We start from the raw sequence: 24,283 nt of genomic DNA on the forward strand, positions 1-24,283 counted from the left end.
AATGACAGAAACTTGGTACAGAAATGGAATTGAATGGTTTATTTGCTTATTGACACTATGGAGCACAGCTTTGGTTAAGACTTCAAACCCAGAGCACCATTGGGTTGGGTTCTTATTTCCTGTCAGTGTAACTGACTTTTTCTCTTCCCTTGTTTCTCCTGCCTAATGATTACCGTATCTTGTCCTGTCTCTTCAGAATTATCTCCTGAATGTGGTGGCTTCTTTCATCCCTTCCATGTTTTAATTATTACTTGTTGCTTGGACTCTTGGAACCACCACCTCTTAAGTGGCTTCCCCTGCCATTAGTCCCTTATCTTTAATTTAGCCATTGTACTGCTATAAGCACAAGCTTTCTTTAAAAAAAGAAATGAAAGAAAAGATTCCTGAAGTTCAGAGTCCTTGGCTTGATGTGAAAGACTCATCTCAGTATCCTCCATTGTGTGTACCTTGTGTTTTTTACAGACCAACCTCACTTTTTATTGCAAATGCTTGTTACCCTTTTATAAGTCCATACTTCGAATACTTGTTCCTTGTCAGGGTAAAGTAAAGTAGATTCGTTTTAATGCAATTAAGTTAGATTATCCTATTTGTGATGATAGTTTATGATAATTCGGTAAGACTCACTCTAAAATTTGACTATCTCCAAAGGTAATTCAGACAAATGACAAAGTTAAGTCCTTCTGTAGTAGAGACTTCTATGTATTCATCAAATCCTGTTGTTTTCCTTCTTGATCCCACATCTAGACTATATTCCTGCCTCTCCTTGCAATTAGGTAAGGCTAACTGATATACAACACTTTCACACTTGTTCAAAAAAGCACTAGTTTGATCCTCCTAACGCTTTCGCTTCTCTCATTTCCCAGCTGTATGCAGAGATTCTAGCAGAGGACTCCGACCAAGGCCCTAGGGGTATGGTGGAGTCATAAGATGAAGGAAGTCTGAATCTCATTGAATGATCATGTGGAAGGCTGCTTGTCAGCCACAAAGATACACATTGGGCTTTTATTGTAATAAGGCACTAGTTTTTAAAACTTGTAGCTGCTAACATCGCCCTGCTCTCACTTCATCTGATCCATCACATTGGCAAGTGGGTTCATTATTGTCAGTGCATCCGTCAGTATGCAAGAGGCATTTCATCAAGTTTGATTGTGTGATCTTGGTGGAGTGTATTTATCTTTATATAATTTGCAGTTTATTCCAACTAAAGATACTATATAACTACTCTTCGATTACGATTTTAAAAGGCCATTTCCAAAAAAAAGTTCAGAGCTGTTTTAAGCAATGGTAGCCTTGTGGAAATAAATACATGGTCTCCCAGAGTGTCTAGCAGGATGAGAAGTTTAGTATATTTGTTAAATGGCCTTATCTACATAAACATGTTCTCTTTCTTGCGTATGTACTATATGAAGAGTTCTGTGTTACATGAACCTATCCTAATTACCTGTTTATGAAATAAACTGAGCATAGAAATCACAGCCTTTATATACATGTGGAAAATAGGATGGCAGTAGGGCCCAAATTCAAGTTATTTTTGTCACTGCTTTGCACTTTATTCACAATGATCTTAGATAGGCCTCACATACAGAATATTAAAAAGAAATATGGATTTACTCTCTTTAAGGCTCTTCCAAAAAGTACCCTTTGGTAAAGGAAGTTCAGAATATATGCCAGATGATTTCTAATTTTTAAATATTCATTACATAAAGACTAAGGAAAGGATAAGTAAAATGATATCCATAAGTTCAACAAAAGTCTCTTAAGTAGTTATATTAGGTATTAGAGAAACAAACAAAAAGACAAAAGCCTTAATTTTAGGAAGGAGCCCACCCTCTGATAGGTAAGTCTTAGATTATCATTTATGTACAAATGAAACAGGTAAGTGAATGATACTGTTTTTCTTTCCTATTTCATTCTTAAGTGAAAATAAAATGTAAGTAGTTCCCTCTTAACCGTGGTTTTACTTTCCACAGTTTCAGTTATGGTCAATTTGGAAAATTAAATGAATTAAATTCCAGAAATAAGAAGTTTTAAATTGAATGTCGTTGTAAGTAGCATGATGAGATCTCGCACTGTCCTACCCCATGCAGCCCGGGATATGAATCATCCCTTTGTCCGGTGTCTCCACGCTGTGCGTGCCCCCCTCCCGTTAATCACTGGGTAGCCATCTTGGTTATCAGATCAACTGTTCCAGTATTACAGTGCTTGTATTCAAGTGACTCTTATTTTACTTAATAATAGCCCCCAAAGTGCAAGAGTAGAGATGCTGGCAATTTGAACATGCCAAAGTGAAGCTGTAAAGTGCTTTTAAAAAAGTGAAAGTTCTGACTTAAAAAAGATAGAAAAAAACAATTGTATGCTGAGATAAAAGATACTGCCAGAGTGGTTGATAAGTGCTTAGTTAAGATGGAAAAGGCATTAAATTTGGGCTAGAAGACATGAACCGTAAACTTGTTTTGATTGATGGCGATGTGTTGTGCCAGAAAGCATTGAGCCTATACAAAGATAGCAGTAAGAGATTCTCTGAAACAAGTGACACCAAGCCATTTATTCCAAGTAAGGATGGTTACACAAATTCAGGAATAGATTTAGCAGTTTATCATCTTATATACCATCACAAGAAGGAAGGTGAGTATAGTACAATAAGATATTTGAGAGACCACATTTTTGTAACTTGTTACAGGATATTTCATAATTATCATTTTTATAATTTATAAATTGCCTAATTTATAAATTAAAGTTGTTCGTAGGTATGCACGTATAGAGGGAAAAAACCAACATATTTAGTGTCGTGTACTACCTGCAGTTTCAGGCATCCACTGGAGGTCTTGAAAAATACACCCCATGGATAAGAGGGATCGGTGAAGAGAAAGAGATGGATCAGTGAGGGATTTGACATCTCCATGAAAAATAGCTTCTTCATTTATAATGTTTAAACATGTATTGTTTAGTATTTACTCTATCTCAACCTTATATAGAAAGCATTCAAAAAATTCTAATCAGAGGTGAAGAAGGAGAAAATGGAAAGGAGAGATTCAATTTATCTTTTTTGTGTACTTAGCTTAGTATGGTTTTGTTTTCCTCCCACATTGAGTCTTTTCAATACATCTGGAGGCGCTGTTCAGTTTTTTATTCTAAATGCCTCAACTATTCCAGGTATCGTTAATGAGTCAAGCTGTATCCAAAACTATAGTTGATAATTGTTCACTTTTATTATATAATGAAGAAAAATTAATTTGGATGCTAGTAACAATAAACTCTGGAACTTTGTGATGTTAGTCCATTTGTAGCTTCTGAGCAGTGCCATTTTGACTGAACTATGGTTCAATCAATAATATAAAAAGACTGTTTTTGACTAAGATGATAATAGCCAGTTCTGTGGCTGTTCTAGAGGAATAAAGTGATGCTATTCTAAAATATTTTATGACATTTTTCCCCTACTTTTAGTCATGCCACTAGTAGTTTTATTCATTTTTTTTTCTTAAGTCAATTTCAGTCCTTGGCAACATTTCCTGGCAACATTTTATGTAAAATATTTGTAGAATTGTTGAGGTAGAAGGTGTTCTGTGTATGCAAACACAGAACTGATTTTTACCATGTTCTGTTTCACTCCATGGCCTCTACAAAGGTGTCATTTGTATGAGACATTTTCCTTCAGGATGTTTCCTGCAGCTTTTGGCCGTTTCCAACTTTAGTGAAGTATTTAATTTTGGATAAACTTATGCTTCACAGCTACATTTTTGATTCTTTGGTGTCAATATTTATGAAAGTAGATACTAGAATAAACATCTGTGCTTCTTTATTTCTGAAGCCTTCATTCTTTTGAGCCTTTTGATTCTGGACTTATTCTAGAAAAGTATAGTTAGTTGTTTATTTCCCAGTTAACATGTTCTCCATTGCTGGATTTAGGGACACAGTGTGGGGGAAAATAAAGCTTGTAGGCTAGATTTAATTTACTAGATTCTTTTGTATTAAGCACATCAGTGGTATCAAGACATATGTCAGTATAGATTTTTGTTTATCACCTGCCTACTATCAGTAAATTGGCTTGACTGGCAGTCATATCTTATTGAAGTTGAGCAGTTATTCTTTTCCTAGGCCTTTCCCCCTTAATCTGTACATTTAAACATGGAATTAACTACTTACCCCTATTATTATACTATTATGAGCTAATCTATAGTTATTATTACCTAAGCAAAATGTTTATAGCTTCCACTTATGTTCAAATATTACTTTTGTTTATCAATTGTATGTTAAAATATATTTGGATTTAGAATTCTACAGACTTGCAGATACAATGAGAAGAGTTATTTACTACTAGTCCAGGAGACTCTTGGGTTTTCTGTTCTTTATTCAAATAGAGATAAGAAAACTAATAATTTTTTTCATATTGTTATTCAGAATCAGAGGAGCCATAATCATCATACAGATTTCTAAAGATCCCAGTTTACGTGGTATAATTTGATTGTTCTTTTGGAGTAGTGATAAGACCTTTATTCCATAATGTTCATAGTCATCAATTCTTTCTTCTCCTTAAAACTTATTTTAGGACTCTTTGTTCTTTATCAATGTATCCAGTAGATGATAGGGTAATATGGAAAGACCCTGGTTATTTTTGTCCCTTCAAAAGGAAGGCCCTTTTAGATTTAGCCCCTTGCAAGGTGAAGGTCCTCTTCAAGGCTTCTTTTCATCTCGTTGACATAACTCTTGTTGACATAACTCTCTCTTCAAGCCCTTCAGTCCATTGCCCTATCATTTGCCATGGTAAACTACTTTCCCTATTAAAGGAATTTCTCTCCCTTGGTCCCTTCCTGCTTCTTGCTGCAGGCTTCCATAGAATGCACTAGAGAGAGGGGATGGGCAAAAATCCTAATGATGGAGTGATTATGGATGCTTCATTTCACTTAGTTTCTTTTCTAGAATAGGCAGGAGTCGGGTTCTTTACTTGGTTATCTAAAAAGAATGTATATCTCTCTAAGGCTAGCTAGCAGTAATTTTTCTCAGCCAACGCACTCAAAATATTAGAAGAATATTAAAAAATTAAAAATATATGGATCTGCTCTAGAAGGAATTTAATAACCCACATTTGGTTATCAGATACTCTGGAAATTCAGCCTGAAATTAGGATATAACTACGAATTTTTTAATCTTTTCAGGTCATTTTTTTCCTGTAGTGATGGAATGCTTACCTAAGCATTCTGCTGCTGTCTTCTCCTTTCAAAGTTATTACCTGTATGGCTTACAGCTCCCAGCAGTCCTCGTGTTAATTTCTTTGCAAACCATTGGTTGTATGAAGCTTATTCTCTGGTAGGTTCTTCAGGAAACACTCATAGGAATAATACTGCTTGAATTCTGCTACTTTATGTAGCAAGAACTCAGATATAGTTTTTATCTGTGGCTCTTATGCTTAAAGGTCATTTTACCTTTATTAACATAAGTTTGATATAGGCTGTTCTGGATCATTTTTGCCAGATATATGTATGCTCTCTGAATATGTAATTTTAGGTTCTTTTATTTTAGAATTTTGTTAAATTATAGTTTTTAGTATTTTTTGTTTTTTATAGCTTTGGTCTTCAGGTACTCCTATTAAACATATATTGGACTGTCTTGCTTATGTTACATAGTAATCCTTTTATTTTGAAATCTTTTTATCTCTATTTTTTTTATTTTAGAATTTATCTTACGTTCAGTTTTTTGTTTCCGTTAAGGCATTACCCTTTGCATTTCCTGTAATTTAGTCTTTATTCCTGAAATAAGTTTTTGTAATTATTATTATTTCTCTATCTTTCCTGAGTTTAATCACCTCTCTATATCTTCCTTGCCTTCAAACATATCATTTCTGAGTCTTTCTAATTCTGAGGCTTTTCATTACATTTGTCATTTAAAAAAAGACTTTTAGCTTGTTTTGATCTGTTAGGTTATAGTTTTCATTTTACATGGATGTGTCTTTCAGCTGTATTTTCATTATCCATAGGGACATCATTTATTTCTTCTGCCCTTTTTTCCTTATATAATTATGAGGACTTAATTTGCTATTCTTTTCCGTTGCTCACTTTTTAAGAGAGAGAGAGAATGAGAGAATATTTCTGTATGGATGGACATATATCCCAAATAAAAGCCACTGAAAAATTTTAGTAGTACCCTCTACTAGAAGAATGATTTTTTATTCCTATTTTTAACTTTCTTTTTCCTCAATGAAAGGTAAACTTTGAGGGAAAATACCTTTGTTATACATTACAATTTTGGGAAAATTATTCCCTAATTTAAAAATCAAGGAGTTTCAAGTAATATAGTCAGAATATAGTAATAACTAGATATGGTGTCAGATGGTACTAGATTTATCGGGGTGATCGCTTCGTAAGTTATATTAATGTCTAATCACTATGTATTATACCTGAAACTTAATATAATATTGTATGTCAACTGTAATTGAAAAGTAAAACATTTACTTAAAAAAAAACAAGGAGTTTCATCAGTAATGTTGATTGTCATACTGTGTCAAGATTCTGTGTATTCATTAGCCTTTTTTTATAGCCTTTTTTGTTTTTCTTTTGAAATTGGGATATAATAGTGAATCTATCTCATTTGATGAAAAATTTTCCAAGCTCTACCAGTGCTTTAAATGGAAATTAAGTGCTTTTAAACAGAATTTTGTGAAACATTCAGCCTTCTGATTAAAGAATATTTACTTTACTTTCACTTGCAATATTACCTTCTTCTTTTGGTCAAGTTATTTTGGTTGTTTTATAGTTGCTAATGCTTGTGATTATTTGTGTAACATTGAGCCCATTAGTTCAAATGGATTTTAAATGTTTGGAATCTCTATTAATTGAATTCATTGGAAGTTCTTAAAGCTTATGAAATCTTTTTCTACTGATTCTGATTTTTCCAAGGTTCCTTAAAGGACTACCATTTTGCCACCAAAATAAAAAATAACTTGAAAATCTTCGATATATCATCTGCTACAAACACACACACACGTGCATGCACACACTTTTTTTTTTTGTGAATGTATTCTAAATGTCAGGGCTGCATCTTAATTTGTTGGGTAGTCTTACAGTGCTTGTCACCAGGCTCCATGGACATCTTAGTGAAGTTTTCTTTAAAACCTTGATACAAAGACATACTGTCTTAGACTTTATTTGAAAATAGGCTGAAAGCCTTTCTCCAAATGTCTTATTTCAACTTACGTGTCATTTGACACCAATTTAATTGAGTGAGCCGTAACCAACAGAATCATTCCTAAATGGCTGCTTGACTACATTTTTTTTATTGTTTTTCTTAACAGACCTGAGGTTATAGGCGATGTCAGGCCTCATTTGGTCAGAAACATGTTTGTTTCTCTTGTCAGCTTCTTGATTGGTTCCTTTCCAGATTTCTGTAGGGCAGCCATATGGTCATTTCTGCATGTTTTCTAGATTGCTTCTGTGGCAGGATTCCAGGTCTGGTTGATTAGTGTTGCAGAATCCACTCACACTGAGATGGCTTCAGTGTTTGCCCTTCAGTTTTATTTCAGATATGTAGTCACATCTAGTGTCCTTTCTGTCTCTTACCAGAAGTTTATTTGATTTTAATGATTTCATTTTATGTGGCCCATGTATTTTGGCTAAATTTTCATCTTCTTATATGTCAAGGAAATAAGATCCATAAAAGCTAATGGTGAAATGCCTAGACTGTGTTAATTCTGGAAAGCTGAATCTAGTAACACTACTGGATGATCAACATTAATGTATGTTAGACTAGCTACAGAAGTGTACCATTTCCTTTTCGGCGTTTTTTTTATCCTTAGTTGTACAGTTCTTAATTTTTTTTTTTGAAATTTATTTTGAAAATCATTCTCTGTAACTGTGAGGCAAGGAGAAAATTATTCATATGTTGGTAGTGATGTTAAAGCTGAAATTATTCGTGACACTGTTAAAGAATGGTAAGGCAGATTTATTCAGGGGGATGGTCATGATTGGGCACCATGGCGGGGGCGTTTTGAGGTAGGGGAGAAAGATTGGGCTCAAACTCTGAATACAATATGGAAAGATGGGAATTTATAGATAAGGAGCAGAGTGTTGGGAGTCAGTAGGTTGAAATTTACTAAGAGGAAAGAAACATCTGGATAAAGGGGAGATTTTGGCTAAACAGACCCAGCAGGCTTGTTGCTGACGGCACGCCAGGGTGATCAGACATCACATGGGGCATGATGGAGGATGAGGAACCTGATCAGATATCGAAGGTGATCAGATATTGAGAGTAGGGGATTCTGGTTAAACTGACTTAGTCTGATTTTAGCTAAAATCGGACAGTACAGAGACGAATACAAACTCACAAGTTAGAGCCTAGTAGAGAAGAGTTCAAAGGAGCCTGACTGAGGTTTGGTCAAGGAGAGACTTTTTGTCAGTAGACTTTTTGAGGAAGTAACTCTCATTACAGAAGTACTGAAGCAAACTATTAACAAAATAGAACTTTAACAAATTTATGCTTAACCTCAGTGAACCAACATCAGGAAAATTCCCTACCTGCATTTATTTATGGCTATTCTTGATCTCCACTGGATTAAGAACTATCATTTCAGGATATTTTGAAATTGAAAAACAACTTAATGTCTTATAGTCAGTCAATCTCCTCTGCTCAATGAATTTGTTATTTTTATTTCAATGATGAGGATTGAAATTATAATTAATGAGTTAAGTTAGACTTCATGAGAAACTCATTGATTTTCTTTTAAACATATGATTGTTAAATAACTAGCTGTAATATGTACTCGGACTCATGCTTAAATTCTTTTACCAAATTAATTATTAAAATCTAAATTTCACTTTGCTTATGTATTTAATTTTGCTTTGGCACTTTATTTTATAAAGGAACCTACTTAACATATTTTTCAGACTTTTTTTAGGAAGTAAATTTTATTGTAGTTAGCTTTTATTTGTGTGCAAAATACCCTATTTAGGTGGGAGGGTCTCTTTCTAAAAGAAAAAGTATTGAACTTTGTTATCTCATCTTTCCAGTGTTCTTAAGCATTCTCCCTAAAGTGTTCTATATTTATGTTTAAAGTTTCTTATTGTCCTGGCTGGCATTCAGTTTAGAAAGTGACCTTTTGAAGGAGATGACTAATATTTAAATTTATTAGATTTTAGAAGTTTAGCTGCTAGCTTCAGATTTCAAAGAATGGTTGACTTTTGCAGCAAGTTATTTTCTTGGATATTCAGTCAAACTTTCAGTGCCTGTAAATGGAGTAGGTTATTGTCAAAAAAGGATCTAGTTCCAGTCCTTCAGATACTGGTTCTTAAGCTTTTAGTAGCATTAAAATTACCCGAGATGCTTATTAAAAATTCAGTTTTCTTGGCCTGCTACCAGAGAGTCTCACATTGTTCATGAGAAATTGAGCCCAGAAATAAGCATATTTGACAAATGTCTCACACTTTGAGACACATTGCATTTGGACTTCAGAGGTTCACAAATCTGATAATGCTTCTGAATCAATCTGGTTTGGTTTAAAAAATATCTTGATAACTGGTTATTTCCTGTAACTACATAATTGGAATCTCTGAGAATGTGGCTCATTAACTTGCATTATTAACAAGTTGCTTGGTGATCTTTATACAGAAAACCACATCCCAGAATCTCATCCTTGAGATCTGTTGCTTAACCCAGAGTTGTCTGAGGGCCTTGTGCCTTTATGTTCTAGGATCTCCCAAGATCTCATTTCTTGGTGAAATACTAGAAAGCTGTTTCTACTACTTCTCAGATATGCCCAGGTGTTGACATGGTAGTGACTAAAAGCTTTGCCAATTTTTAAAAAAACATTCTTTAAGATTCTTTTAATCAATTGTAAGTAATTTAAGGCATACACACATTATGGGACTTAATGGCTGTTGTCATTTTTGGACATTAACAAAATTAGATGATAAACCTGACTTTGCTATGCGGTTAAAGGATAAAAAGAGTTTATACACTTTACGAGCTTAAATTCAAGACAAAATGTTATATATGTGTGTTCTGATACTATTAGCTAGCATTGTTAATGTGATATTTTTAATCTAAAAACTAGTTATTCAATATGAGTTCTGTGTAGTAAAGAACTGGAAAAATGGTATTAGTACTTCGTTATCTGAATTATTTTGCTGAATTGTATGGCTTGAGGATTCTTTACAATCATTATCAGAGGTGGATTTTTGAAGAAAGTAAACAGCATTTCATTGTTATTTGTGTTACAGTGGCTGAGTATCATGGAGTTAGAGTCCTTATCCATAGTTGAAGGAATAAAAGCTCTTTTTCAAAAGGTTTAATAAATTGTTATTTAAATGTTTAAGTTTAGATATGCCTTACTGATGTAACTAATCAATGTTAATAGAAAGCTTTGACTAGTAATCATGGAGAGCTAAACATAGAGAATGGAAATTTTTTATTTGCTTATGAAGATTAATTTCTTATTTCATTCTTATAAATTTAGGATAAAATGATTGGAGTGTGTGAAAGTTCAAGAAAAGAATGAGCACTTTTTTTTAATTATGTGTTTTAATTTATATTCCGTACATGGATATATTATGGCACTCAAAAACATTGCATCCGCTTTACCAGTTGGTAAGGTTAGTTTGGAAAGTATGGTGGCTCGCTTCAGTAGCTGAAGTTCTTAAAGTTTCCAGCATTCAATAACTTCTTTTAATTGAAGAAATTCCATTTAACTTTGTTAATTTTTCACCGCAGATTAGCTTAAAACATCAGATTTCCAAACTCACTAGTGAATCTTCAATCCTTGCCACTAAAGTAAAATTAATTTGTTGGGAACAAATTAATTTAACTTCATATTACATTGTTCTGGCAGTTAGATATTAAGCATTTTTTTGTCTATTTAGAACAATGCCTGGTTTGATATTCAAATTCAGAGTTATATAATACAGCTTCTTATTTTAAACCTATTTTACTGTTATTACTTTAAAGTCAGATTTCCAATTGGCTGCTAAAGAGCAAGAATTATTTTGTATAGTCTTCAGTAGGCTCCCCAGAGGAGCCCAAGCTTACCAACTACCAACTGCGGCTGCCACATGGCTTTCTATAGGGGCAGGGGGGAGGGAATGGGGAGGTGCAGGTAAGGTAAAGTACAACCTATAGATGAAAGTAACAAGGAAGCTTTTGGACATACTGCTTCTATAAACAGTCATTTTCTGATCCAAATAATGATATAATACTGGAAAATCATATGATTTCTTTTTAACTGTCATATTTTATTGTTGAATTTAGTTATTCTTTATTTTGCCCACAAATATTTCATTAAGAGATGTTAGCAACAGGACTGTAAAGTGGTGTGGCAAGACTCTTACTTCTTGAAAGCTTCCCTTGGTGTAAAGAACATCATTCTTGCTATCTGCTGCCTAATTTATTTTTGGCTGTCCTTCATTGATGTCCATGTGCCATCCATAGACTGCTTTATATGATAATTATACATATCATATCTTCCCCAACCAGAGTGTAAACTCCTTGAGGAGAGTCAGAAACTTTTAGTATTTATTGTATTGATTTTCTTTCATACTTTATATAATTAAATATTTATTTTGGCATTTTAAGCTCTTTTAAGTTAATTCAAAGATAGTTTCTACTAATATATATGTTTCTAGTTGATAAGATGTCCTCTTATTTGATCTACTTGCATTGAGGTCCTTTTTTAATAATAGTAGAGAAATATTGTGATCACTCAATTCAAAACTAAATACATATTCTAATCACAACTGTAATTATGAAATAAGAAAATTTATTGTGTTAAGTATATAAATAATGCAAAATCAGTTGATTTTCCTTATTGCATTATGTTGCAGAACTAATTGGTAGATAATACCACAAATTAAATAAATAAAAATTGGAGAGAATTAAGGCTTAGGTGTCGAGGCAGTTAAAAACTAACTCATAACCTTGATACTTTGGATAATAGGAACAGGTCATCTTGTTGAAATAGAATTGCACTGTTTATGATGAATCTTTTGATAAATCTAAGGCCCTAGTGTTATTTTATAACTGGGGTTATTGTGGCTGATCATATCTTGGAAGAGTATTATCCTAGCCAATATTTAAACTTATTCCGAATTTTTACCCTTTAAATAATTTATATAGATATTACTAACAATTATATCTTTGAAATTTTCCTGGTTTGAGGAATATATGTTTGAAATATAACTTTTCAAATATTTTGCCTCATAGTCTTTAATTCTTTTTAAGGCAAGCCTTTTTTTTTTTTTTTTTTTTTTTTTTGTAGTATTGATAGTTTGTGGTTCTACACATACTTAACACAGATAAGCAGTAGGATTATATCTTAGAATAAGACCAAGCTAACTGGGCAATCTGTAGATTGAATTTAGCGCCCAATTTCAGATTTCTTATCCCAGTGGTTTTCACATTGAAGTGAATAAGGCCACCCATTGAGAAACAGGAAGAAAACATGACTTCTATTTTTTTTTCATACATATTTTTTTTAGTTTATATTTCCTACATGTAAATTTCTATTTTTTGTCTGTTTTATAATATTTATAACAATGATACATTACATATCTAATTTATAAATAAATACCTACATATATTGCTGCATGCTTATGTGTTTACCAGTAGGAGTACTTAGTCAAAATAACTTGAAGACCAAAGTCCTGACAAGTAGTTAGTCATAGAGAGTAGACACTATGTGGAGAACAAGTGATCACTTTAAAAAGGTAAGCAAAGGACCAGTGATTAAAAATATAATAAAAGTCAGTAAATATAAATTAGAATATTATACAGATCAAGGGGCTCATTTATAGATTTTTCATATACTGAACTCATTATAAAACATAAAAATGGTACATATTACTTACCAAGTGAGAAAGCATTTTAATAGCTATAAGTAGCCCACATACAACTTCTTAAATAGTTTGAAGCAGTTTTAAGCTTTTAGAAACAAATTTTTCACATATGATAATGGCTTTTCATTTTCTGGTTATAACTGTTATGTAGGCTTTGAGGTAATCTGTTTTTTTCTTTTGTTTCTTCCCGGAGGAGGAAATGTAAAGTAACTTTTTAATTTTAAACAAAGTGTTATAAATCAGATTTTGAGAGACATGTTAATTTTCTGTTTCATAAAGATGCTAAAACTTGTGGGTTTTACTTCTACAGCCAGAAAAAAATATTTAAGAGAATTAATAGAGTTAACTTTAGTAATAGAGCTTTTAAAAAGTCTGTAATTACCTATGATGGGCGGAGGAAGTAAGGAGAGAGAAGAAGAAACAAAGCATTAAAACAGAAAACAAGTAGCAAGGAAGTATTACAAAATAGGAAGAAAAAGTTACATGAAATGTTAGATTTGTTACAACAATAAATATAAGTGAGATAAACTTACCTTTTACAAGAAGGATTACTACAAAGTTTTTTCAAAAAGTCCAATTATGCACTGTATACAAAAGACATACAAAATGATGCAAAGAAATTGAAACTGAAAGAATAGATATACCAGGCAAATTATACTAGGAAGAAGGCAAAAAGGAGTCATAATATTCAGTTTGACAGAGTTTAAAAGTAAAAAGTAATAAGTGGAACAGATTATAATGGTGAAACATAAGCCATAATGATGCTTTCATGGGTTAATGTGTGCCAAATTCTACAGAACTAAAATAAATTGATAAAAATTGCAAGAAATAAAGAGAATTGTTACATCTCAATAGTAGTTTAGAAATTTCGAGTATTCTAAATCTGTGACTAATCAAGTTGATAATTATATTACTCCTATATTCTGTATTTTTTTATTTTAGTTGATGTACAAGAGAAAGAACTATTTGTTCTGAAAAACAAAATATATCTTTTCCATGATTCATAAAATGCTTATAAAATTTTTCCATGTTTTTGGTCACAAAGAAAATCGCAGGTAATTCCAAAGAGTAGAAATAGGTCATCCTAGATTCTTTGCCCATGATGAAATAAAATTAGATCTAAGTAATAAAGATAGAAAGGAAATTTGGTAATTTTCAGATTTTTTTTCTAACACTCGAGTCAAGTCAAAACTACAGTTGTAAGATATATTAAAAACATGATAACATCCGAGTATACTGCATTTTCTATTTTGGTTTAGGAAGATAGTTAAAGGACAGCATTAAAGAACAGATGTTTCTTGATCTTTAATGTGCATGCAAGGCATTTTGTTTGATGTGAGATATAACTGAATAAGACTATGTTTTGGAGTTTGTAATCCACTGGATTTTATTATAGAATGCGCATTAGTATATTATTTGGGATGTATATATGAAAAATTATCTGTAGTTAAGTATGATCATTTTAATTTTCAACAGAAGTACCTGTGGTACCCATATGGAGAGAAGTAGATCGTTATAGTATTTTGAACTGTGCAGACTGTCTAGAGATCTTGGTTCCTTTTTGCCTCTGTCACTTGTTAGCAGTTATGTTTTATTGGATAATTCAGTTTTATCCCTCTGGGCTGCAAATTCTTCATTCATAAATGAGGAAATTAAATTAAAATGTTTCTTTATACACATTGTTTTATGTAACTAAATAAATTCATTAAATAAATATTAAGCATCAACTCTTTTTCAGTTTGTAAAGACTGAACTTATGCTCTGGTGGGGAGAGAGATAAATTTAGGGTTCCATACAAGTAGAGGAAGGCACATTTATCTTAAATAAGTTTGTTGGATGATAAGGAAAGGAGAGAGTTCTAGGCTCAGGAAATAATACAGTGTATAGAGCCAGAGAAGAGAGTGTTTTAGCTTTGGTAAACTGTAATTAGTTTGTGTGACACTTAGCGTGCATTTCTAGAGGAGTAGTATGACATTAAGCATTTTATGTGGAAGACAAATTGTGAAAAATAGAAGCTTTTAGTTAAAGACAGTGAAAAACCATGGAAATGTTTTTTAGCAGGGGTAGGAGGTGGCACTATAAAATTTAGTTGAGATGGATGTAGTGATGGCAGTTAGGAATGGCAGTTCAGGTGAGACATGATGGAGTCATACAGTAATAGCAGTGGAGATGACATGTAGATTTTATAATAGGTCTCTAAAATGGATGGGCTTTGTAGGGTCTGTGACAGCCCTGGAAATGTATGCAAGATTTAATATGTGAATATATTTCCCTTTGGAGAAGATCTGTAAATTCATCAGGCTATATAAGAGGGGTATTAGTGTAAACATATATTGTAGGGAAAATTGATGTAGGGTGACATTCCACAAACTTTAAAGTTTAAATAATTTTAAATTGTACTTTATTGGTTAGCAACTGACCTATTTTTTTTTTTTCACTTTTTATAGTGGACAGGTCAAAACCTCAGCAAGTTCGAACCTCTAATACAATAAGGCGAACCTCTTCCTTGGATACGATAACGGGACCTTATCTCACAGGACAGTGGCCACGGGATCCTCATCTTCATTACCCTTCATGCATGAAAGATAAAGCTACTCAGGTAAAATAAGCAAACCAAAATCAGTTTTATTACCCTGCAGCTCTGTTTTGATCACAGTAATGAAAATAATCAAATGTCTCCAAATTTGAAATAAAATATATTCAACCAAAGAGGAAAGCCATTTATTTTAATAAACTTTAGATTAATTGTTTTTTGTCATCTGGGTTTTTAAAGTTAATTTATTTAGTGTTTAATAAAGAACATATCAGTCTATGTTTTTGAGACTTACGTTACAGTTTCAAGAATTGCTTTTCAGGAGAAATCCATGTAATGACTATTAACTATATTAGAAAATATAAGTAATTTTTGAAGGAAAGTTTTCACAGTCTTGGAAATAATTTATAAGTATTAACAGGTGGCTAAGGAAATTTATGTTAAGATTTTTTTCTTGTTTTAAGAAATGGAACATTTAAATGTGAGGGAGTTCAAAGGAATGAGAACATTTTGGGCTTTGTAGGTTAGGAAAATAGAAGGATTAGAGCTTTATGTCTGAGGGACAAGGGAAAAGAAAAGAGAAGAAATTTTTGGACATGATCTGAGAGAATCTTCTCAATATTTCCAATTTTCTCAGACAAGCCCAAAGCCATGAAACTAGCTTCTTCATCCATCGTATGAAGAAGCTTCTCCCTTTCTAACATGCCACCACCCCCCCACCCCGCCACCCCCAGACTTTCGCTTTCATTCTTCAATTTTGGAGGAAAAGGATCAGTTTGATATGGTAGGTAGTGGGATTCTCAAGTAGAAATAACTAGCAAAATTTAGAGATGTGGGCCTGGACCCTTAGAAATGGACGCAGATAACTGAAAACCATCTTTCTGGAGGAACTGGGTTCACAGTTGTCATAATGTGTAGGTGTAGAGTGTAAAGAAAGAAGGTCAAGGGACTGAGGGCTTAGTTTTTAGGAGTCAGGTTTCTAATACAGGTTCATTTGTCAACCAGTCTGAGCCTGTTTCATGGTGCTGTTAGGATAAATGGAATAATGTGTTTGCATGCGTGTATCACCTAGCAGAGTAAGTGGCACTGTACTTAAAAGTGTTATTCTTTTTAGATTTTTTAAAAAAGAAACCCACCTTTTATTGAATATGCTTTAAGCTTACAGTAGCCAAAAATTATCTTACCTTTCACAAAAACTCTGAGAAAGGCACGAGCCAGAGAAAGTGCAAAAAAAGCTAAGAGAACAGAAATAGTCCAGCCTTAGAAGCCAAAGGGAATGCTGTTCTCAGAAAGGAAAAATTGTTAACAGTATTATGTGCTAAAGAGAGGTTATGGAGAATGAGTACTGGATTTAGGAAATAGGGGCACATTGTCTTGGACAGTATGGTATTGATGATATGGTAAAGGAGTAAACACAGATATTTGGTAAAGAAGAGTGATATGGAGATAGACAAGGACGCTGAATGCGTTTAAACGTGTATATTTCTTTATTTGTAGAGGAGTTAATGTAGCTTAACTAATGATAATGTCATATGACTCAATATGATAACATTTGAAAATGAATATGCAAGTACACATGTGAGGTTATTAGTAGATATAGACAGGCCCATTTGTAGCATATGCAGGATCTGGAGCAAATATAAATGAAGACCCACATACCATATATGTACAAGTTAAATTAACAATTATATAAAATATATTTTATACTTGTAATTTGACAAATTTTCATATGAATCTTGAAATTCAGGTTCAAGCTAAGAATTTCTGCCTGAATTCCTCAGAGTTACATGCCAGAATGTGTCTGCGTGGACTGAGCCCACCCCACCTTCTGAGCCTAAACGCATATATTTTCCTACCGTGAGTGGTGGCTTTCTACGTTTGAACCCCCAGTCCTTTCATTCATGCTCCAACCATACATACTCAGGAAGTGAGACCCAGGAAGTAGGACTTTGCAGACTTGGAAGCAGGCTTGCTGCTTTTTGGACAAGGAACCCCTGAGTCTGGATTACCCAGAGCATGCTCTGTGGCAGAGATGTCGTTTCATGACGTGCATGTCTCTTAGGCCCCACGGTCTCTTCACTCTGTGGGGAGAGGTATAGCTAGAAGAGGGCCGGCGCTATTCTCTCTAAAGCTTGAGGTCCAGGGCTTCTCTTACCTCTGTCTGCATGTAAATCATTTGAGAAACCTGACATTGAAAGGAAGGCAAAATATAAGCCTCATTTTACAGATAAGATACTGAGCCTTGGAGAAGTTAAGTAATTCGTACATGGATATATAGCTAATAAATATGAGGAGCTTTGAGCCCAGATTTGGTGAATTACAAAGCTTTTTCTCCCTCTCCACTTCCCCAGTACCTATCATAGTGACCACTAAAGCAGATAGCATTTAACCTAGAGCTTGCCTCACAAGCATAAGAAATAGTTTTGCCCCCGAGTATTTATTATTTTAATTGAGGATACAAGAGGCGAACATATGAGATGGTTTTTATTGTCATATTTGTTCCTCCTGAGTTTATTCTTGAACTCTTGGGGATGGAAGTAGAAGTTTCTATTTACTTAGTGGGAGTTAGTGGTGGGAAGGTAGTACAATAACTTCCTATAGATATTAAATACCTAGGCTCTCTGGTTTTGGTGGAGGACATCATTTTCTTACTATCATTTTTCCATATTTTAACTACTTAATTATTGAAAGTTAGCAATACAGTTCTTAATGTTTAATATATTTGCACTTTGGGCTTTTTAAAAAGAAGTAGCATAATGTTGTGAAAACCACTGGACTTTGGAAACAGATCTTGTGTTCAAATCAAGGCCCCCAGTGTGAGGGAATTCTCTGGGGTGATGGAAGTATTGTATATTTTGAAAGAAGTTTTGGTTACATGGGCAAATGCATTTATCACAAGTTACCTAATTATACACTTTTATATTTTACTATATAATATAACTTTAAAAATATAGAACATAAATAAATATTGAACCTCCAATAAGATGTTTAGGGGTGAACATTGCTGTCTGCAAGTAATTTTGAAATGAATCAAAAATAAGCTCTATTGATGGATTGTAGATGGATAGATATGTGATAAAGCAAATGTAGCAAAATGGTAACTATAGAATCTAAGTTGTTGGCATTATGAATACTCACGGTGCAGTTTTTTTTTTAAAAAAACTATTCTATATGTTTGAATTTTTAAAATTAAAATGGTGGGAAAAAATCATGTCCCACTGAATTAACTGTTGTGTGACCCAAACTTCAATTTCCTTTTCTATAAACTGAAGTTAATAATACCTAGTTTGGCATAAAAATGGATGCATAGACCAGTAGGACAGAATAGAGAGCCCAGAAATAAACCTATGCTTATGTGGCCAATTAATTTATGATAGAGGAGCCAAGAATATACAGTAAGGGAAAAGACGGTCTCTTCAATAAAAGGTGTTGGGAAAACACATGTAAAAGAATGAAACTGGACCACTATCTAACACTATACACAAAAATCAACTCCAGATGGATTAAAACTTGAACATAAGACCTGAAACTATAAAACTCCTGGAAGAAAACATAGGCAGTAAGCTCTCTGACATTAGTCTTGGCAATATTTTGGATTTAACACCAAAAGTAAAGGCAGCACAAGCAAAAATAAACAAGTGGGCTACATCAAACTAAAAAGCTGCGGCATCAACAAAGGCAACTTTCTGAATGGGAGAAAATATTGGCAAATCGTGTATTGGATAAGGGATTGATATCCAAAATATCTAAAGAACACATACAACTCAAAAGCAAAACAAACAAACAAACAATCCAATTGAAAAATAAGCAGAAGATTCGAATAGACATTTTCCAAAGAAGACTTACAGGTAGATGACCAACAGGTACATGAAAAGGTGCTCAGCATCACTAATCATCAGTGAGATGCAACTCAAAACCACAATATCACCTTGTTAGAATGGCTTTTATCAAAAAGACAAGATATAAGTGTTGGTGAAGATGTGGAGAAAAAGGAACCCTAGTACAGTGTTGAGAATGTACATTGCTGCAGCCATTATGGAAAACAGTATGGAAGCTCCTCAAAAAATTAAAAAAAGAACTACCATATGATCCAACAATTCCACTTTGGATGATTTACGTGGAGAAAATGAAAATGCTAACTCAAAAAGATATGTGCGCCCCCATGTTCATTGCGGCATTTTTTAAAATAGCCAAGATATGGAAATAATGTAAGTGTCTATTGATGGATGAATGGATAAAAAGATGTTACATATATGCATATATAATATATCTCACAATGGGATATTATTCATCCATAAAAAGAATAAAATCTTGCCATTTTCGACAGCATGGGTGCCCCTTGAAATAATTTAGACAGAGAAAGACAAAAAACTACCATATGATCTCACTTATATGTGTAATCTCACTTATATGTGTAATCTAAAAACAAAAACAAACTAAGCTCATAGATAAAGAGAACATATTGGTAGTTGCCAGAGATGGGGGAGGTACGTGGTAGGTAAGTGGGTGAAGGGTGTCAAAAGTACAAACTTCAGTTACAAAATGTGTAAGTAAAAGTTGTACAATGTATGGGACTAAAGTTAATAATACTTACTGTATTGTATATTTGAGAGCACCAAATCCTAACCACTAGACCAATAGGGTACACTTGTATTGCATATTTGAAAGTAACTCAGAATCTTAACGTTTTCATCACAAAAAAATTTCATAACTACGTATGGTAACGGATATAACTAGACATTATGGTGATTATTTCACTATATATAACATCAAATCATCTGTACACCTGAAGTTAATATAACATATGTCAATTATACTTCAATTAAAAAAAAAACTGATAGATTCACTCTGACAAATATACTTGTTTTGGTAATTGTTTTCCTTTTTTTAAAAATCAGGAGTGATTCTTTACATGCAAAATGTCATTTCATCATTGAAATGAATGTGTCTTTTTGACTCATAACCTGTAATGTGGAGAATTTCTTTGATAAAGTAATATTTGGCTATGATTACATTTATGGGATAAATGCTATTTATAGAGTTCTTTTTAAATATAAAAATAATAAAAGGAAGCATTTGTTAATATTTATTACATTTGTTTCAGTATTCAGAAATGAGGTCTGAAGTTTTTTCTTTTTTATAATGTAATCCTTAGATTGGCGTTATACTAGTTTCATAAAACGATTTTGTAAAGTTTCCTTCCTTTGTGCTCTGGCATGATGTAAATATCATCTCAATTATCTGTACTTGGGCCTGAAAGAATTTTACCTGTGAAGCTAACTGGATTAGTATGTTCGGGATTGTAGCTCTTTAGTAAATCTGTATTTCTTCCATGGCTCTTTGTCTCTTAATGTCTGTTTATTTAGTTCAATTTTTTTCATTTGCTTTGATAGAATATAATCCAATTCATCCAGATTTTCATGTGTATTTACATAGTTTCACAAACCCTCTTGCATAAATATTTTAATTTCTTGTATATCTACAGTTTTTTTCTCATTTTCATATTCCGTCTTTGTGTTTCCAGTGTTTAAATGTATTAGGTTATATAGTTTTTAATTTTTTAAGGTGTCGATTTTATTTTCCTATTGTTTTTTTTTTCCCCCTAGTTTTTATTCTCTGACTTTGCTCTATCAATCCCTTTTTTCTACCTTCTAATTGTTCTTTTTCTAGATTCTGGAGATGAATGCTCAATTTTTGCATTTTCTGTTATTTCTTGTTTAATAATATGTGTTTCATTCCAAGACATCCTCTGAGCCAGCTTTGACTAGTGTATAATGTTTTCATTATTTATATTTTTATAATATGCAATTTTAATTTTTATATGTTGTTTAGCATGTGAGAGGTTTCTGTTTGTTTTGTTTTTCATTTCTAAGTGGTTAAAGTTTCTTTAACCTAGTAAAAAGTTAATGTCTACTTTTATTGTATTATAATTTTAGTGTAGACTTCTAGGTCTTTGGAAACTTCATTGAAATTTTCTTTGTTGCCTAATATGTGAATTTTTTCTTAATGTTCTGTATTTTTAATAAGGTATAGCCTTTTAGATACAGAATTCATTACATATTTACTCAACTTAATTATATTATTTAGTTTGCATGTAACCTTTTCTTAATGTCTTTCTGTTCTGTTATGAGCTGGCGGTTGAGTTAAAATTTCTGTTGATGTCAGTTTTCAGTGGTTGTTGTCTTATATATCTTGATAATATTTTAGATGTTTAAAGATGTATGTCCATTATATCTTTCTTATGGTAATTGTTATAAAATATTATAACAATTATAAAAGATTCCTTGTCTTGATTAATATTTTTTCCCTGAATTTCACCTTTTCATGATATAAATTGATATTGTAAACTCTCTTTTCATTAGTCAGGAGCTGTGGTTCTGGAATCAGACTGCTTGGTTTTGAATTTTGGCTCCAACATTTTCTAGCTTTGTAGTTTAGGCAAATTACTTTACCTCTGGGCCTCAGTTCCCTCATTTGTTAATGGGATATTATACCTCATAGTTGTAAGGGTTAAATTGAGTTAATGTATTTGAAATGCTGAGGGTGGTGACTGACACTTAAGTGTCAGTAAGCAATTGCTGTTATTTATATTTACTAACGGGAAAAGATAGATGAATGGATATTGGATATTGGATATTGGCCAGAACACTTAGTTCACAGGTGGAAAGAGGAACTTCAAATGAAAATTTTTCTCTCTATTCTTGCCTGCTCTTTCCTATGATTTTTATTTTTTAATTTGTTTTTATCTTTTGTCTTTCTGTTGTGGTAAATCTTGCTTATTGCTAGAAATAAGTAACTTTGAACCATCTATTTTTTTGGAGTCATTTACCATATTCCTCCTTGTTAGGGAAAAATGATATGGTGAGCCTAGAAGTTTCTTTAAAAATGTCAGTGGGTAATTAAAGTGAGAGTAGTTTTTACTTTATATAAGTCTTTCCACTTTGACTACCTATCTATTCCCCTCATTATCTTCTCTCCAAAGTTGATACCAGAGAAAGATTTTAGAGCTTTTGCCTTTTGGATTCTTTGAGAGGTGAGAGATGGATGGTTAGATTGTAAATGAAATCCTGCATATTTCTGCTTCTCTTTCTCTAGATGACGTTTTCCTTTGGTATTTTATTATTTTAAGTTAGTTTTTAAAATTTAAAGTATGAAACATTTAAACATACAAAAAGGTACATAAAATAGCATTTTAATTTATTTTTCTTAATTTCAAGTGTATGGAGTTTTAGACCCTACCTCTATGCCAGTATCATTCCTTTTTTATTTCCTATTTATTTTTATTTTTATTATTTTTAAAAAAATAAGTACTGAGCATTTGGGTTGAGCCAACATTCAATTAAGTTAATAACTCCAAACTAAAATACATAAATTTTTTGATATTGAAATTATCTTTAAAACACTGTCCTTTTCTTCTCTTTGTGAAAGGAGCTTGGTTGGGAAGGACTTTAATCAAAGGAGTAGATCGTACACCTCAAGTAGTAATAGATATAAGAGAACTTTCAGTTTTACCCCTCTGATCAGAGGCTCATTTCCTGACCAAAAGTCATACTCAATACAGCTGTTTGGGTTTCCTGTGCCCTTGGTGAAGAGCTCGCTGCTGAAGTTGAAGAAGCAGCGGTTGCTGGAACAATTGGTGGGTGGAGGAGGCTTTTCTTGAAATGGAAGTAAATCTAAAGATTTGGCCATCTTGGCCTCTTCGATTGCATTCCAGGCACCTGAATTGTTTTTATGAAGCTGATCCCTAACTGGTCGTTGAGTAAATGTGTAAAGATTCCTTCCTGTCCAGGGTCACCTTTACTTTTTCTTTCAGCCATTAGCTAATTAAGAAACAACATAATCCTAGAGTTGACACAGCCCACATGAAAGTAGTCATGTTCCTAGGTTAATGAATAATATTTTGGGCTGCCAAAGGAATATACTCAGCTGTAGTGATGAAAAATTTAAATCCATGGCTAAAATATTTACCATTTTATTTATCATTTTGAAATAGTATTTTTAAATTTACCAGAAACTCAAAATTCTACTTATTTTTAATAGATGTTTATTTGATTCAAAAGCAAAAGTTATACATATAGTAAAGAGTCTTCCTCATACTCTTTTACCCATATACTCAGTTTTCCTGCATTCCCAGAAGCATTTAACAGATAATAGAATTCACTTGTTTTTCCTTTGTTTCTTCCCATACCTTACCCCTAAAACTAGTAGCTCTAGGAAAATTGTGAAATAGATTAGGTTGTGTGTTTATTTGAAATTATCCCTCTTAGTCTTATCTTCTTGACTTTCGTTGTCTGATACATTGGTTCTCAACTTTTTATGTCTTATAACCCTTCAGTTCTTTTACCAAAAATCCTGGGATAGTAATAAACAGTTAGCATTTACTCAGAAAGGCATTTGTTAGAGACATTAAGCTTTAAGAACTTAAGAATTAGATTATAGTTAAAGGTATAGTATGAGAAAGCAGAGAAGTATGCCTTTTAAGTTATTAATAACTATTTTATATAAATGAATAATTGAAATGGGACCCATCATATTGGTAGGAAACATTAGTATAAACCAAGTAAAAACAGTTTTCTGTACTGTTGAAATTCTCACAGCTTTGAGAGGGTAACACGAGTACCTATTGCAATGAGGATTACATAAAATAATCCGTGTTAAACTTCTAGCATGGTATCTAGGACATAGCAAATTTTGATGTTAGCTGTCTTTGTATTAGGATCTATGATATTTTACTGTCCTCAGGTAATACCGAATTAAGTGAACTGAAAAGACATTTTTACTAGTATCAACAATTGATTATACAGTTATGGACATTGAGTCTGGATTGGTAGGAAGTAGCATAAAAGTGATAAAAATAACTCCAGGGCATGATAAGGCTCTGAAACTCAATGTAACAAGTTCTGTTAGGTCAGGATTCATTTAATCAGAAGTAGCTATT

The 24,283-nt window shown here is 32.8% G+C and overlaps 1 protein-coding gene across 1 annotated transcript in view; it reads left to right on the plus strand.

The window, feature by feature from the left end:
• The window catches only part of GLCCI1 (glucocorticoid induced 1), a 94,542-nt gene that overhangs the window by 19,375 nt on the left and 50,884 nt on the right, over positions 1-24,283 (plus strand). Inside the window, exon 2 of the mRNA XM_016133675.2 lies at positions 15,260-15,411. Within this exon, the coding sequence (XP_015989161.2) occupies positions 15,260-15,411 (152 nt within the window). The remainder of the gene's footprint in view (positions 1-15,259; positions 15,412-24,283) is intronic.

The sequence above is a fragment of the Rousettus aegyptiacus genome, unplaced genomic scaffold (assembly GCF_014176215.1).
Source record: "Rousettus aegyptiacus isolate mRouAeg1 unplaced genomic scaffold, mRouAeg1.p scaffold_m13_p_13, whole genome shotgun sequence".
NCBI lineage: Eukaryota > Metazoa > Chordata > Mammalia > Chiroptera > Pteropodidae > Rousettus > Rousettus aegyptiacus.